Here is a 16,138-nt window from a genome sequence, read left to right on the forward strand (position 1 = left end):
GAGACAGGACATTTTTATTTAATTTTTGTATGAATCCGCAGTATGTTCAATAAAAGATGTATTTTTCATTGTACCCATCTTTCTTGTGTTTATTATCATTTGCTACATAATTAAATCAACTTCATGCTAAATTTAAGAAAAATTAATAATTATCAGATTAGTCGACTAATCGTTTCAATGGTCGGTGACTAGTCGACTATTAAAATAGTCGTCAGTTGCAGCCCTATTCAAGGGGCATAGCCTCGTCCAGCGCTGTAAGCTTTGTTTATGGTACTGCACTGAGAGCGCACCGTTTATTTCTACACAGTAAACACGTTTCGAATGCTGTGAAAGTTTGTGTGTCTGAAACGCGATGTGTCATGTGATACCGTACAGTTTCCACAACACGGTACATGTTCCCTGCTATTATTAGAAGTTATGCATTTATGCAACTTGTTGTTTGTAGGAAATGTTGACAAATCGGGAGCTTCCCCAAACAGCCATCTCTTTCCTGACAAGCCCCTCTGTGCACGAACCCTTCCATATGGTAATTAAACATTAAAACACCTGCGGCTTATAGTCCAGTGCAGCTTCTATATATACACATTTGTTTTTTACCTAAATTTCGCTGGTGCAGCTTCCAGTCAGGTGCGCCTTATAGTCCGGAAATTACGGAAATTGTGTGTGTGTGTATATATTGTATTATTTTAAATATAAAAAGTGTTTGCGGCTCCCAGTGTTGTCTTTTCCGTTGAAACCGGGTCGAAATGGCTCTTTGAGTGTTAAGGGTTGCTGACCCCTGATCTAGACTGTCAGTTACAGGATCTTTCTGTGTGGAGTCTGCATGTTCTCCCCGTGCCTGTGTGGGTTCTCTCTGGTACTCCGGCTTCCTCCCACAGTCCAAAGACATGCAAATGGACTATATTGGATTCTCTAAATTGACTGTAGGTGTGACTGTGAGTGTGAATGGTTGTCTGTCTCTATGTGTTGGCCCTGTGATGGACTGGTGACCTGTCCAGGGTGAACCCTGCCTCTCACCTGAAAGCCACTGGGATAGGCTCCACGTCAAGTTCTGAACTGATCAATACAGAAAAAGAGGACAGATTTAAACTGTAGAAATTGAGTCACCAGATCTTCATAGTAGTGTATTCTGTTAAAATTGAGTAAAAAAATCTCACTGTATTTCTAAAATTAATGAGATATATTTTTTACGCAAAAAAAGAAACTGTTCTCCCCTGTTTTTGTGAATTATTGAGATATGTTTTTGTGGAGGAAACGAAATTTAGTCATGTTTTTCTGAATTAACAAGATTCATTAATTCCGAAAAAATGTCAAAATATTTTTCTCTGAATTAAAAATGTCTGTCTTTCTCAGGTGAATGCAATATGTTTCCCTAGGGCTTCCGTCATTCCACATATTTTCATTTTTTAATGGAAAAAAGATAGAGACTAATAAGAATAGAATTAGTGATGAGATTTAAGATAAAACTTGAATGAAAACATCTTTGACCTCATCAGGACTGCAGAGCTCATTAGGCAACAGGTCTTCTAAGTAAGAGAAATTTACCTCCAGTTTAGATGCCTACTGTGCATTGGTTATATCGAGCCCAACTAGCCTAAGTTTTTACTTAACCTCTAAGTCATTTATTAGGGCCTGAGCCTGAAGGTACTTCAAGCAAAGTTTTTATTTTCTAATTCTTGGAAAGTAGACTCAATTACCCCCCCCCCCCCACACACACACACACACACACGACTGTAGTTTTTAAGATGACCATTGAGAACTTATTATGAAATAGGGCAATTTTTCTTTCCCCTCCACTTACTGGGCTGTAGTCCCCTCAGGGGAAGCCAGCTTCTGCTTTAGATACAGATGTCTTCACAATATTTGACAGTTGATGGTAAAACTGTTTTTTATTTAAATTTAAAGGAAAAAACTGCTCAAAGAAAGAAAGTGCCATTTTGAGGGGAAAATGGATCGGAAAAAGTTGAATCTATTCTGTCATGGGAAATTCAGAATAACTTTTTTTCATAGATGAATGGGCAGACATAAATAAATACCAGAGATGCGCCATAAATTATGGAGGGCGCTTCTTGTGGTAATAGTAGAGGAAGAGGTTAAACAGAAGGAGATTATGGAGTTTATGACATCTTTGCACCAACCCCTGAACCAGGCGTGAGAAGCTGATTGACAGGTTCTGGACTGCATCACAAACGGGTTTTCCGTCCTCATTCCGGACAAGGCTGTGACGTCAACGAATAGGTGGGAACAAGAGATATGGGCGTGTTGTTCTTTTTGCTCACAGGTGTTCGGCGTTAAGGTGAGGATCTTGGTCGTGTTCGCGCTTGATCGGCAGTACTATGGGGAAAATTCAGGAGTTTGATATCACCTTTGACCACAATAAAGTGGTCTACAGTCCCGGTGAGTCGATCTGTGGCAGCGTACGCGTGACGGTGGGCCAACCACTGCTCTGCAAAGGTAAGAGCCCCTCAGCCACTTCATCACGGAAATGAGCAAGTTGAGAAGCCATCTTGATTGTCGTTGATGCTCAGTGTGGAATGGGTTGAAGCGCCCACTCGGCTTGACGGAGTTTATGTATTAAAAGTATTCAAAAATAAGGCAAGAAAGACATTTTTCCAGAATTGTTGAAAAACTACAATACAATTAAAATGCGCAATCTGATAAATGAGATAAAAAACAAAAAAAAACATACGTAATCGGGTCCTCATTAATAGGTCTGGTGAGCACCAGGAAAAGATGTTAAGTGTCTGAATACGATTTTTAATTTTGCTGATGACCTGTAACATTGACATTGGTAAATGTTAAGCAAAATCATGTAATTGATTGAAATTGTTAAATATTTCATCTGAATATTTGCAGTGTAATAACTGGAACATATAACGACGCTGAAGTTAGCTTCCGATTCGTCACTTAAGGGAAAGTTGAGGGGAAATCAACGTAACGTGTATGGCGACTGTTCATGCACTTATTGTCTTTTGTTGTTGTTTTGACACTTTTTGATGTGAAATCATTTTAGACCTTTTGGGTAAGATATTAACTTTGCCTGACACTCACAAATGTATTTGTGAAACTTTTATTCTATTTGTGTAAATGCCAAGGTGGATATTCCTCTGTCCAAAATGTCAAAAAAAAACCCGTCAGTGCTTAAACAGTCGCCGTACACATTACATTAATTTCCCCTTAACTTTCCCCTTAAGTGCCGAATCGGAAGCTGACTTCAGTGTCGTGGACATATAGCAGATGCTTAACAGAGTAATGTTAATCTCATCTCAGCTTTCTATTGAGGAGACTGTCAGTCTTTAATTATATTGTGTATTATTTAGTCTATAAGCACACTTCCCAGTGCAACAAAATCTCAAGGTAATTCACAGCAAGGTAAAATTTTTCAGGTTAGATGTTACAAGAAATCAATATACACCAAAGAAACCTGTTAAAACTACGTGTCATAAGATAAAGGTAAGGATAAAGATGAGGTAAAATGGAAAATAAATTCTAATATAGGGTAATATAATTAAAAATATAGTAATTTAATATAAGATACTCAGCCGCTGTTTTCCAGATGCTCAATTACTCTGGAGAAAACAATGAATTCTGGTTTTGGCTGTTACTCCTCCAGCCTGTATTGGAAGAATTTGTATTCTTATAATTAACCCTGGACTAGGGTTTGTTCTTTGGTGAAATACAGCCTTGGGCTTCTCGGTGTTTGCTCTTGATCAGCTGGCACCAACTGTGCTTGTACTATGTACTTTTTTGCATCCTCGGCCAATATGGAGTCAATACATTATATTTGCATCTTTTGGACTTAAAGATTAGTTCCTGCCCTCCACTTACTAAAAGACCATCTGTGGTTCAGGAGTTTGAAAGAACAATGGCCTCATTTATAAACAAAAACCCAGTAAACTTTGGGATTTACAAAAAACTAAATTTTGATGAGAAATTACAAAAACAGCATTACATACATACAAAATGTTAAGCACTAGGTGCAGGACAGAGCTGCTTTTTTGCTCTCTCACGATTTCTGCCATTATTCACTCAGAGAAACCTCTGTCCATACTCCATTGTTGTCACCTTTCCTGCACACAATTTAATTATACAGACCCAGTAGTCATAGCTGTGCTTGTTCTTTTCTCAAGATTCAGCAAGCATTTTGTGGATCAGGACACAGGAGAGATGCAACTGGGAAAATGGCTCCAGATCTTGTGAGTCATGCAGCAGGTGCAGGTGCTTAGATTTTATTGAGGTAATATGACCTCCAACAAGGCCTTATAGTCATGTTTCAAAGAAAATGATGCCCAGCTCTGTAAGGACATCTGTCCACTTGTGATTGGGTGAGCAAGAGCACAAGCTGCTGCCTCATCAGGCTGTTGAGAACAGCTTGTGTTTGTCAGGGAGTTTCTGTCAGATCGTTTCTGGGATCCGATCTGATGGTATTCCTGTTCAGTTAAAGCTTGTCAGACAAACTTGCCATGCTACAGCTTGAGTCATTGGGCGGGGCCTTGATAGACAAATAATTAGCTTATTTTTAAAATGATTGTGGTTCCCCTCTGACATGAAGTTGTGAAAGAACTGTTTGAGGGCTATTGAATAAGGTTTCAGGTTTTGGGAAACAATTTGTTGTCGGTAGGAGTCAGACTGTCACAAGTGTGGACAGTTGATCTCTGGTGGTGTGCTCAACAAGCAGTTGTATGATTCCATAATCACTTGACAGAAGTTTCTATAATCCACCCTGAGATGTCAGTGATCTTTGAGTCTTCACATAATAAATCCATGTGGACAGTCAATGTCTTGTGGATTTGAAATCCTTTTTTGTGCCAGTTTATCACTCTGTTCATTGTTGATACCAGCATACTGAATCACATGAGGCATGAGCAACCATGCAAGTAGTGTACGTCATGGTGATCATTCTCAGTCGTTACCTTTAAGTGGCTCGGGAAAAAGGGCTGAACATAAACTGTGTGGGACCAGTAGTGTTTAACCAAAAGTGAATTTATTGAACAGAAGTAAACCAAACACAACACAACCACAAATCCCCAACAGAAACTACCACCAACTAACATGAATGGCTCTGGCCAAAAGAAAGGGAAGGTTCCTAGACCAGCTCACAGGAACTGTCAGACCCAGCATCTCCCCCCTACCCTTTGTAGTGGACTAGCCCCCTTTTCCTTCCTCACACTCCTTACTGGAGGAACCCCCCTCAGAACACTTAATCTGGAAAGAAGAGCAGAACAACTTCCTCTTGACCTTTTTTTTTTTTTGGAATAATGATAATTAACCCTTAAGAACCAAGATCATCTACTTCCCTCTTAATCAAGATTTCCAGTCATCTCCTGTTCACCCTGACCAAGGAAGTTGTAACTCTAGTCAGGAGTGCTAGCCAAATGGGGGGTCTCTTACCTCTCTGCGACCTCGACCCCCGCAGGGTGTAATAAACATTTGCCTTGCGGAAGAGACCTGATATTATGAACTGAGGATGCATTGTTTGATCATGTGAGGATTCACCCTCTTTCTTGGGATGTACATGTCTTAAGTCAATAAGAATTTTCATGTGATTGAAGGGTTCTGTATCACTGCTAAATGAAGTACAAGAGTAGGAATTTATCAGCGTCCATGGAGGAAACCTGGACTCTGTGTATAAAGTAATGCTGCCTTGTAACTGAAGTCTCCTCGTTTGACTTCAATCACACACACACACACACACACACACACACACACACACACACACACACACACACACACACACTTATGTGTATGGACATGTTAAAAATATTTCACTCTTGAGCATGGAGGACTATCCTTGCCTAACTTTCAACATTATTATTGGGCAGCTAATATACGGGTTATGTTGTATTGGTTTAACCCAAGAGATTGTGGCCCAAAATGGCTACAACTGGAGGACCTTGCATGTGGACCCATATCTTTAAGATCTTTACTATGTTCCAATCTTCCATTGCCCTGTCCTGTATCCAAATTTCCTATGAACCCAGTGATTAAACAATCATTAAAGATTTGGGCACAGTTCAGATGGACCTTCTCACTCAATAACTTACCAATTCATGCCCCTATTGCAAAAAATGTTATGTTTACACCCTCTCTGATTGATGGTTCTTTCAATATTTTGACTAAGAATGGATTAGTTTTACTTAAAGATTTATATGTTGATGGTCATTTTGCTTCATTTGAACAGCTGAAATTAAAGTTTAATCTACCTAACTCTCAATTCTTCAGGTACTTGCAGCTTCGCAGCTTTGTTTCCTCACACTCAGCTCACTTCCCATCATTACCACCCACCTCTCTCCTGAACTCCGTTCTAGAACTTCATTCCTCCGCTAAAAAGATTATTGGCAGAATATACACCCTATTCAATTCTTATAATTCAGAACCTCTGTCACATTTAAAAAGACAATGGGAAGAAGAACTAGGCACAGAACTTACAGAGGACATGTGGGAAGCTGTATTAGACAAAATACACTCATCCTCAATATGTTTAAGACATAAAGTAACACAATTTAAAATTGTACATAGATTGCATTGGTCCAAAACAAGACTGGCCAAATTTACGCCAAATATTGACCCTAACTGTGACCGCTGTGGAATAACACCAGCAACCATATCACATATGTTTTGGCTCTGTCCAAAACTAATAGATATTTGGCAAGCTATATTTAAATTATTTTCGGATATTTTGGAAATATCTATCGAACCTCTGGCCATAATAGCCATATTTGGCACTATACCCCAAGACTTGCGCCTTAACAAAAGTAGCCAAAATATGATAGCTTTTGCCACACTGCTGGCAAGGAGACTTATACTTCTTAAATGGAAAGACAAACTGCCACCAACCTTTAGACTCTGGATCAGGGATCTTCTTCATCATTTGACTTTAGAAAAAATCCGTTACACTACAAGAGGCTGTGTCTCTGACTTCTATATCACCTGGCAACCAGTTCTGGATCATATAGAGAAGATAGACGCCACAGATATATAAATATAAACTCTGCTACCCCCTAACAATTTGTTCTTTGCTTTTCTTGAATGTTAATAAATAATGTTATTTATTATCTTACCTTTTTTTCCATTTATTTATTTTTTGTTTACTTATTTTATTAGTAAATGTATTCATTTGCTATGTATTTTTTGCCTTTGAACTCCTTTATTCCTTTTTCTCTCTTCCTTTTATACCTTATTTGTGGTTTTATGTTTATAAATAATTTATCATTCGTAAATTATGCTGTATTATATCATACTGTAAAGCTCTAATGGTGCAGTGGATAGTTCGGGATTGGGTGGGATTTTCCTAAAATATGTCAAATTGTATGTAAATTTCTGTTTTGTATAACCTAAAGAAAACAATAAAAATACTTGGAACAAAAAAAAATTTCACTCTGTAGTTATGTTCCTTGCTTCTCACTGTTATTGTCTTAACTCTTAGCAATCTTATTCTCTAGCTCTATCTGTGTGATGCATGATTGCTCTCTGTTTAACCAGTTTAATACAGTAATATCTGAGAAATATTGGACGGCAAAGTGTGCTGATTGGCCAGCAGCCCCACAATTGTCAAAGGTCACTCCCCCAAGGCAGACCAGTTTACTATAATAGTTGCAACACCATCCGCCATTCGCTCTCTTCACTCCTCTTCTTTTTTCCACGCTTCTTGCTTTTTCTTAGAGTGGCTACTTCACCTCCTTCCTTCTGTGACCATCTTCTTCATGGGTTTGGTCTTTGTTCTTTAGACAAACCCTTATGTCTCCTTCAATAATTCCACGAGTGGCAGTGTTTTGTGCGCAGAGTCGAACGTGCCTCTTTTTCATCTAAGTTCGCGAAGGCATCGTTCCGTGTCACACCTACAGTGTTGATATTTCCTATTTTTGTAATTCGTCATTCATCGCGGTTCACGGTCACAAGACTAGTTGACCTCCCATGAGCCTTGCATCTCCATCCTGAGCAGCGGAGAGAAGCCACCTTGTACCTGCATCGTGTCGAGGCAGCCAGCAGCCTGAGACTGGACGGTAGTGAATCAACACACTTCCCTTCTCCATCCAGCGAATCCCTGCGGGAGCCACGGTCGTTGAGGTGGAGGCTTGGAGGCCGTCTTCCCACCAGTTTGCTGGAGAGCTATCGTACATTGATGGAAGCCATCCAGCTGAGAACGGAAGCCAATTAAGTAGGTTTTTGCACTGTTGCAATAACAAAGACCAGTGCTGCATCTATTCAGGCCTCAATCTCTCTCACTCCCAAACTCTGCCTGACCCCACAGAGTGTGGTCAGCCCTCGGTTCAGTAGGCTTCATTCGTTTGTAGGTCACCATCGTCCATCCTACACAACTTTTTACCTGCTACCTTTGCCGTCCAATTGAAGCTTGGATAAATCTAACAGTTCATGTTTGATACTCCACCTGTGCCTTCATTGCTTTGCTGGAATAATTAGTCTCAAATATTTTTGGATATGTATTAGAATCCTCTTAAAATTCCAAGAAGTGTCCTAACCCATTTTTATATATTTGCATGCAAGCCACAGCTCCGCAAAGAACTCATTGATAAACTATAATCTGAGACTGATCGTTTCTTGTTGGATGATACAAAAATGGACTGGTACCCAGAGTAACAACTGTATAAAACACCCAAGTGATACACCATCATCATCAGCTTATCAAGTTACTACACCTTAAACCAGGGGTCCCCAAACATTTTTCTGTGAGGGCCACATAACTTTCACCTTCTCTGATGGGGGTCAGTTTCTAACAGAATAAGTGTGGCGATCATTGGGTTGCCTAAACGTAAAAATGTATTGTTTTCCAGAAAGCCACACAACCAAATAACCCTCTCTGGGTTCGGGTCTAGGATTTTTTTCTGGGGGTTGCCAGATAGGGGCACAGAATGCAGAAGGGTGGAATAGAGTGTCACGTTCTATGCGTGTTTGAAATAGTTACTAACTGACTGTGTTCACACCAAACGGCAATGTGAATTTTCGCGTCGCTTTATTCACGAATATAAACACATTGATCCAGCGATCAAATTCGCACGAATAAAGTGACGTGAAAATTAGTGTGAACATTAGGACTGCAACTAACGACTATTTTAATCGTCAACTAGTCACCAACTATTGAAACGATTAGTCGACTAATCGGATAATTGTTATTTTTTCTTAAATTTAGCATGAAGTTGATTTAATTATGTGGCAAACGATAATAAACAAGAAAGATGCGTACAATGAAAAATACATCTTTTAGTGAACATTCATTAATTTAACATACGTTTGTCAGGCACAGTCTGGCATAACGCTCAAGCTCTCTTTTATAGTGAAAACACGCTTATAAAATGTACAATGAATGTCATAAAAACCGTATTGGCTTGAATGTTACTTGAATCTCGGAGGCGAGTCAGACTCTGTTTCGTTCAACTGCCCGAGGGCTTCTTTAAATGTTCCTGCATCACCGCCATGATACGCACGGTCTGCTTTGCAACCTCTACAAGTAGTCTTTTTATCCGCCGTATCCAGGCTAAAATGCCACCAAACTTTCGAAGTTTTAGTAGGCGTACCTGATGTTGACGCCGCGTTCCTGTATATTACCGCTTAGAGACAGAGACGCCACTGCGCATGAGCAACTCTCGGCAGAGATTATAATCAAGAGAGATGCCTCACTCTGGAAAAACGCGTGTGGCGACAATAGTCGACAATGGAATTCATTGTCTACTATTTCTATTCTACTCTATCGATTTTTTTTTGTCGACAACGTTGACTAGTCGTTGCAGCCCTAGTGAACACACCTTAATAGTTAATAATGAAAATAGTTTATAGCTAGTTATCAATTTTATTATCAAATACAAATACACATGGAAAAAAAATCAAAATGCATCTCTGGTATTTTCCAGGGGGCTGGGCCAAATGTGGAGGCGGGCCGTAGTTTGGGGACCACTGCCTTAAACAATCCAAGTAAACCCTACAGAGCAATTAGGGACTCTGTATCTTGCTCAAAGATACTTTGACATGGTCACCAGGGCAAGGCAAGGCAAGGCAATCTTATTTGTAGAGCCCGTTTTCACCAACAGTTTGTCTCAAAGGGCTTCATATGGCATCATAACAACATCCTCTGCCCTTAGACCCTCACATCGACTGAGGAAAAACCCCATAGAAAACCCTTTTAACAGGGAAAAATCTGAGAAACCTCAGGGTGAGCAACAGAGGAGGGATCCCTCACCCAGGACGGACAGACGTGCTGTAGATGTTGTTACAGAGAAGAAAACAGTTTACAATACAGAATGTGGGAAACATAGAAATGTTAAGAACAGTTGAAGAAGGAAGCTTCTGGTAGGGGAGGCAGGGAGAGCAAGCCAGCTTGATGGGGGACTGGATGGCAGACTGGTTCATGGAAGGGGAGTGTGGGCCGGTGTAACAGCAGGGGATTAAAAAAAGGGGGGGGGGGGTTATGCAGGCAACAATTGGAGCAGAAAGATGGTGTCTCGCAGTCTCTGTGTTTCCACAGATCCACCAGAGCTCCAAGGCCAAACTACAAAGTGCAACAAGTAATGGTAATGACAATTCCAAAATGTGTGAAGAGGACAGGAGGAGAGAGGAGGGGAGGGGGGGAGAGGAGAGGAGAAGAGAGGGCTCCATGTAACCTGATGTGTCCCCCAGCAGTCTAAGCCTGTAGCAGCATAGCTATCAATGGTTCAGAGCTACCTGAACCAGTCCTAACTGAAAGCTCTGTCATAAAGGAAAGTCTTAAACCTGGACTTAAAAGTAGTCAGAGTGTCTGCCTCTCTGAACCATGGAGAGAGCTGGTTCCACAGTAAAAGAGCTCAGTAACTGAAGGCTCTACCTCTGTCTGTTGTTAGAAATACTGGGAATCACTAAAAGACCTGCATTCTGGGAGCGGAGTGCTCTGGTAGGACAGTAGGGACTAATGAGTTCTTTCAAGTAGGATGGAGCTTTATCATTGAGAGCCTTATAAGTCAGCAGAAGGATTTTGAAGTTGATTCTAGATCCTTCAGGAAGCCAGTGGAGAGAAGCTAAAGTGGGAGAGATGTGTTCTCTCTTCTTAACTCCCATCAAAACCCTCGCTGCAGCGTTCTGGACCAGCTGGAGACTCTTTAGAGAGTATTTAGGACATCCTGACAGGAGAGAGTTGCAGTAGTCCAGCCTAGAAGTGATAAATGCATGCACCAGTTTCTCAGCATCACTCTGGGAAAGGATATTCCTAATCTTCGCGATACTGCGCAGATGGAAGAAGGCGGTCCTAGTCACATGCTTTATGTGGGAACTGAAGGAAAGGTCCTGGTCAAAAATGACCCCAAGTATAGTTGTACTCGGGAGTCAGGGTGATGCCATCTAGAGTAGTGATCCGATTCGAGAGCGTGTCCCTGAGGTGTTTAGGTCCAAACACGATGACCTCAGTTTTATCTGAATTCAGTCGTAAGAAGTTAGAAGACATCCAGGATTTAATGTTTTTCAGGCAGTCTTGCAGATTAGTAAACTGGCTTGAAGTTGATCGAGTGCTTCCGGATTAAGTCACCTCATGGGAGCGTGTAAAGAATGAAGAGAATCGGTCCTAAAACTGCACCCTGTGATACACCATATGTAACTCTGCTATACTCCGAATGGTCATTATTAACATGAACAAACTGAAACCTGTCAGATAAGTAGGACTTCAACCATTTTAGGGCAGGTCCTTTAATTCCAATATCATGGTCTAGTCTCTGTAGCAGGATGCTGTGGTCGATGGTCTCAAATGCAGCACTGAGGTCCAAAAGTACAAGTACAGAGACGAGACCTCTGTCTGAAGCTATAAGAAGATCATTTGAGATTCTGACCAGTGCTGTTTCAGTGCACGGGCAATGCAGCTGCCATCTTTAAGAGAATTTTCTGAAAAAACAAACAAACATCGTAATATTATTGAAATAAAAAAAAGACTAATTGCAGATAGATAAAATTAACAATAATTCAGAGACTACATGCAAGTTACAATGGCTATTAAGTCATTCGTGGATTATTATGGCTTATGGGACGGATAATATGTAACACTTATCAATATTTTAATTTGAAGGATGAGCTCAAAACCAAAAATCAATCCATCAATATCATTGGCAGTGCACGTGTGTTTGTGCGCGCACATGTCTGTGTGTGTACGTGCATAAATGGCCTTAAATTGTTCGTGCAGCTCTTCTGGTGGTGCAGCAGGTGATGATGGAGGTTGGTGGTGTTATCTCTAGATGTTGCTTCTACTGCACTGCAGGTCCTGCACAGAACCTGAGTCAGCAAAACCTCTTCTTTCTTGTATCCAAAGTACTGCCAAATTGCAGAGGTGCTATTTTTCTTAGCCACAAGCGTTTCCTCTGCAACTTCACTGCTCTGCTCTCTGACCTCCGCCATTGTCTTGACTTGTCTGCCTAACTATGGGTGTCATCTGATTGGCTAAACGGTGTGCATGCATGGACCGTGTGGCCAGGGCTGCATCTGATTGGCCAAATGTCAGCATGAGTGTGAAAGCATGGCATATAAAAACAAAATTAATCGCATTCCAGAGGAGCTTTTGCAATGTGTTTATCGCGCATGTTCACATCGCGATGATGAAAATACGATTAATTGTGTAGGCCTAATCGTGATTGCAAAAAAGAGTGTCATGAGTTTTTGTTGATTCATTAGGTCCTTGAACACCATGAAACTTAATGACTGTGCATTGTCATCAAGTGGCTTTTTTTAAATTTTTGATTTGGTTTAGCAACTTCTATTCAGTGTAGTTTGAAACACAAGAATTTCCTCTAACACCTTAACATGACATTATAAAATCACTGCTCTTGAAATGACATCGACTAAATTTTTAAATGGCTGATTCAGTGTCTCTGCTTTTTTTTTCTGCAGCTATCAAGGTGAACTGCAATGGTTTCTGTGGTATCACCAGCAAAGCCAATGACACGGCATGGACCATGGAGGAACAATATTTCAGCAGCACTCTATCTGTGACTGACAAAGGTAAGATGCTCTTTGATCTCGCTTATAGATTCCACTCAACCTTCCAAAAGTTTGTATTCAGATAAACAACTAAATCACCAAACTCTACATTACACTACACACTATTAATTGCATCAGATCATGGGTCAACAGTGACTGTGTGTGGGGCTTAAGCTCCTCTCAAATCCTGTTAGATGGCAAGTATAGATGTGTCCTATGTTAATGACTTGTGATTGACAAACTAGTGTCATATAGATAGTTGTATGATTACAGAGTTTGTTGTGGAATAGTGCCTTTGTCAGGTAGTGTATGGTACTTTTGTGATTACTCACAACGTTACTTGTTTTTTGTTTGGAAGATCAGATTTTTACCTCCATGTAGATGCCAACAATAGTTATTTCACTTTGTATCATCAACAATAGCAGAAATACCCATTTTGCTACCCTCTACAGATCTCAGATATGTTAGAGGTCCAACAATCATTGTGCCTATATCATGGTTGTTATTTCGGCATCATTCTATGGAATTCACAATGACCTAATTTGGAGCCGCACACAACTCTGTGAATTCCATGGAATGATGCTGAAATAATGATCAGGATGTAGATTTTTGTCAGATTCGTCCCCAAGATGACAATTAAACAGCTCTTCAAATGCTTTTTTCTGAATTTAGTTTATGTCAAATCAGCTGCAGCATGTTTTTGGTTTCTGATTGAATGTTTGTGATACCGGATGGTTTTTTTGTAACATAATTTTCATGCCAGATGACAATTTAGTAATCTTGCAAATAATTGACTGAAAGGAATATGCTGTTGGTGCATTTTGTCATTTTTGTTGCCTGGTGCTTAATTTATGTATTTGCAATAGCTTTGTATGAATTTTTCTACATAAAAGAATTTACTATATTCAATTTTAAGTAGTGCAATTTGTTTCTCAATCAGGCAACACCGTTGTTCGTCAGTCCAAATTTTGTATAATTTTTTTTTCATTTAACATTTTTACAGGTGCAGTGCGTAACAGTTCTGACAAAAAGTCATAGGTTTGCTCTCATTGTTGGCTTCAATTAAGCCCCCCCCCCAGTTAACTGTAAATATTTTCGGGCTACCTAACTTTATAGAACTGTTATGTTAAGTCATCTATATGGATTTAACATTTTTAAATAATTAAAAAAAACACCACTAAAGTTAATTAACATTTTTTCTCAGTTGTGAATATGATCCACACTTGTTTTTCAAATGACTCCATTCCAATAATTAATGGAGAAAGTAGCAGTACTTCCTGAGCAGTAGATTGTTTTAAATCACATTTAGTTACCTCTTTAAGTCTTAGTCTACGATTTTAATGTTGAAAAAATAAGTGTAGATTGCACAGTTGATCTAGTTATGAAGTGGGAATAGTGTGACCGCATGTCTCAAGTACAGATGTTTAATGTGTCCTGCAGGGTAAGTTGTAAGTACAGAGGGCGAGAAGGGAGTGTCAGTGCTCAGAAATTGAACAGCACTCCAGCAGTTTTGTTTAGATGTAATCTAATTATTATTATTTGTAAAACTTTTACTTTTGTGATTTACTAATTGCGTTATTTTTGCCCCCTGCACCCATCGGAGCCTGCCCATCTGTGTCCCCCTCAGCTAATTTTTCACATGCCCCCACGAGTTTGGGAACTACTGCTGTAGAGCCATTATTAATCTTAACACTGACTGATGCTGATCTGTGCTATGTGTCCTGTGCAGGAACTCTGAAACAAGGACAACACACTTTTCCCTTCAAGTTTCTCATTCCAGGTAGGAGAAACTATTTACCTGCAGGAATACTCACTTCAAAGCGAAGCAATTGTTATGTAGATGTTGAGCTTCACAAACGCTTAATGTAGGCAACTCAATGGTACCAGAATGCTGTGTGAGAATGCAGCATTTCCAGAATTTAATAAATACTAGCTCCTTTCCAAAATTATATAAGAAATTAATTAATTGTAGTTGATTGTTGTTTATGATAGTGCTATTTATTGCTCTGTACTTTTTCTGCTGCTGTAACAGTGCCAATTTCCCCACTATGGGATGAATAAAATGTTTATCCTTTCTTATCCCTTATATCTAATGCTGACATCTTTTAGGCCCTTACATTATTTTTCAGCTGTCTTTGATTGATTTCAAAATGTCAGGTTATTTTCCAGTATTTCTTGAAGTAAATACAAATACTTCCAACCTGTTCACGTGCTTGTCTGTCCATCATTCTCTCCCCCTTTCTTTCTCTCTTTATCTCTGTTCCTCTCTGGCCTATCTCTATCTGTCTTTCTTTACATTATTAGGGCCTGAGCCAGAACGTACTTCAGGCGAAGACCCTATGGTGTTTGTAAGCACACTCAAACACTAAAAACTCTAAAAAATCACACTAAATTAAAGCTGCAAGCAGTGTTGTTTGGGCCTGAGCCTCCACGCGCCCGCGGTTGGGTGCCAAACGCCGGCCCAAATCCAACAGTGTAATCGGCAAATCCCTAGGCCTTGTAGTTTAGGAGATACGAGCCTCAGTGTGATGCACAGTATGAGTGCAGAGCTGAGAGCTGGCCCTTTAAGAGCCCCTCCCTTCTCTGTTCGCTCTCTGTCATCTGTGTCAGAGTGGAGAGCAGAGGAGGATTTGGCAGTTTTACTGTGCAAAACGGTCATAACTCAGCATGTATTGGTCAAAAGTTGAATGTAAAGACATCTTTTCGTAGAGTTTTTTGTCAGGAATTCAATGGTGTGTTTTTTGAAGGTGTGAGTGTTTTAGATTAGAAGCTAGAGATGTTTGTTTGAGAGTATATACATGAGGGCAGAGAAGCTCCAATTGTGGTTTCCATGACAACAGTAAACAAATCTCTGACATCTGTGCCAGAGTGGAGAGCAGATGAAAAAAGGACATTTTTAGTGTGTGAAAATCAAATAACTCTGTATATGTTACTTAAAAGTGCAATATAATACCATATTTTTGTAGGGTTTTTTCTGAGAAATCCATTGGTGTGTTTTGTGAAGCTGTGTGAGTTGTAGTGTAGACGTGAGAAGCATTTGTTTGAGAGTATGTACCATGAGAGGACACGGCTTCCCATTGACTTCCATTTTAACATAAAACGTGTCTCCTCGACTTTGACGGCTTATAAAACGGAAACCGAGCAATTCATATAAAAACCTTTCTCAACTTTTAATCAGCACAGTTGGGAGAGTAAT

At 39.9% G+C, this 16,138-nt stretch overlaps 1 protein-coding gene across 1 annotated transcript; it reads left to right on the forward strand.

The window, feature by feature from the left end:
* Positions 1-2,241: 2,241 nt before the first annotated feature.
* Positions 2,242-14,826, forward strand: LOC147260386 (arrestin domain-containing protein 1-like). Its single transcript, XM_086205424.1, has 3 exons — positions 2,242-2,454; positions 12,853-12,963; positions 14,672-14,826. Exons 1-3 carry the CDS (start codon positions 2,337-2,339, stop codon positions 14,809-14,811), a joined length of 369 nt encoding a protein of 122 aa, XP_086061550.1. The 5' UTR covers positions 2,242-2,336; the 3' UTR covers positions 14,812-14,826.
* The last annotated feature ends 1,312 nt before the right edge of the window (positions 14,827-16,138 follow it).

The sequence above is a fragment of the Aulostomus chinensis genome, chromosome 6, assembly GCF_037954235.1.
Source record: "Aulostomus chinensis isolate RoL2024-O1b breed Wild chromosome 6, RoL_Achi_v1.0, whole genome shotgun sequence".
NCBI lineage: Eukaryota > Metazoa > Chordata > Actinopteri > Syngnathiformes > Aulostomidae > Aulostomus > Aulostomus chinensis.

Excerpts from the sequence above, each read along its gene's own strand:
- LOC147260386 (XM_086205424.1), top strand. The coding sequence starts at position 2,337 with ATGGGGAAAATTCAGGAGTTTGATATCACCTTTGACCACAATAAAGTG. Across the intron at positions 2,455-12,852 it reads CCAACCACTGCTCTGCAAAG|CTATCAAGGTGAACTGCAAT; the intron begins GTAAGAGCCCCT and ends TTTTTTCTGCAG. Across the intron at positions 12,964-14,671 it reads TCTATCTGTGACTGACAAAG|GAACTCTGAAACAAGGACAA; the intron begins GTAAGATGCTCT and ends TGTCCTGTGCAG.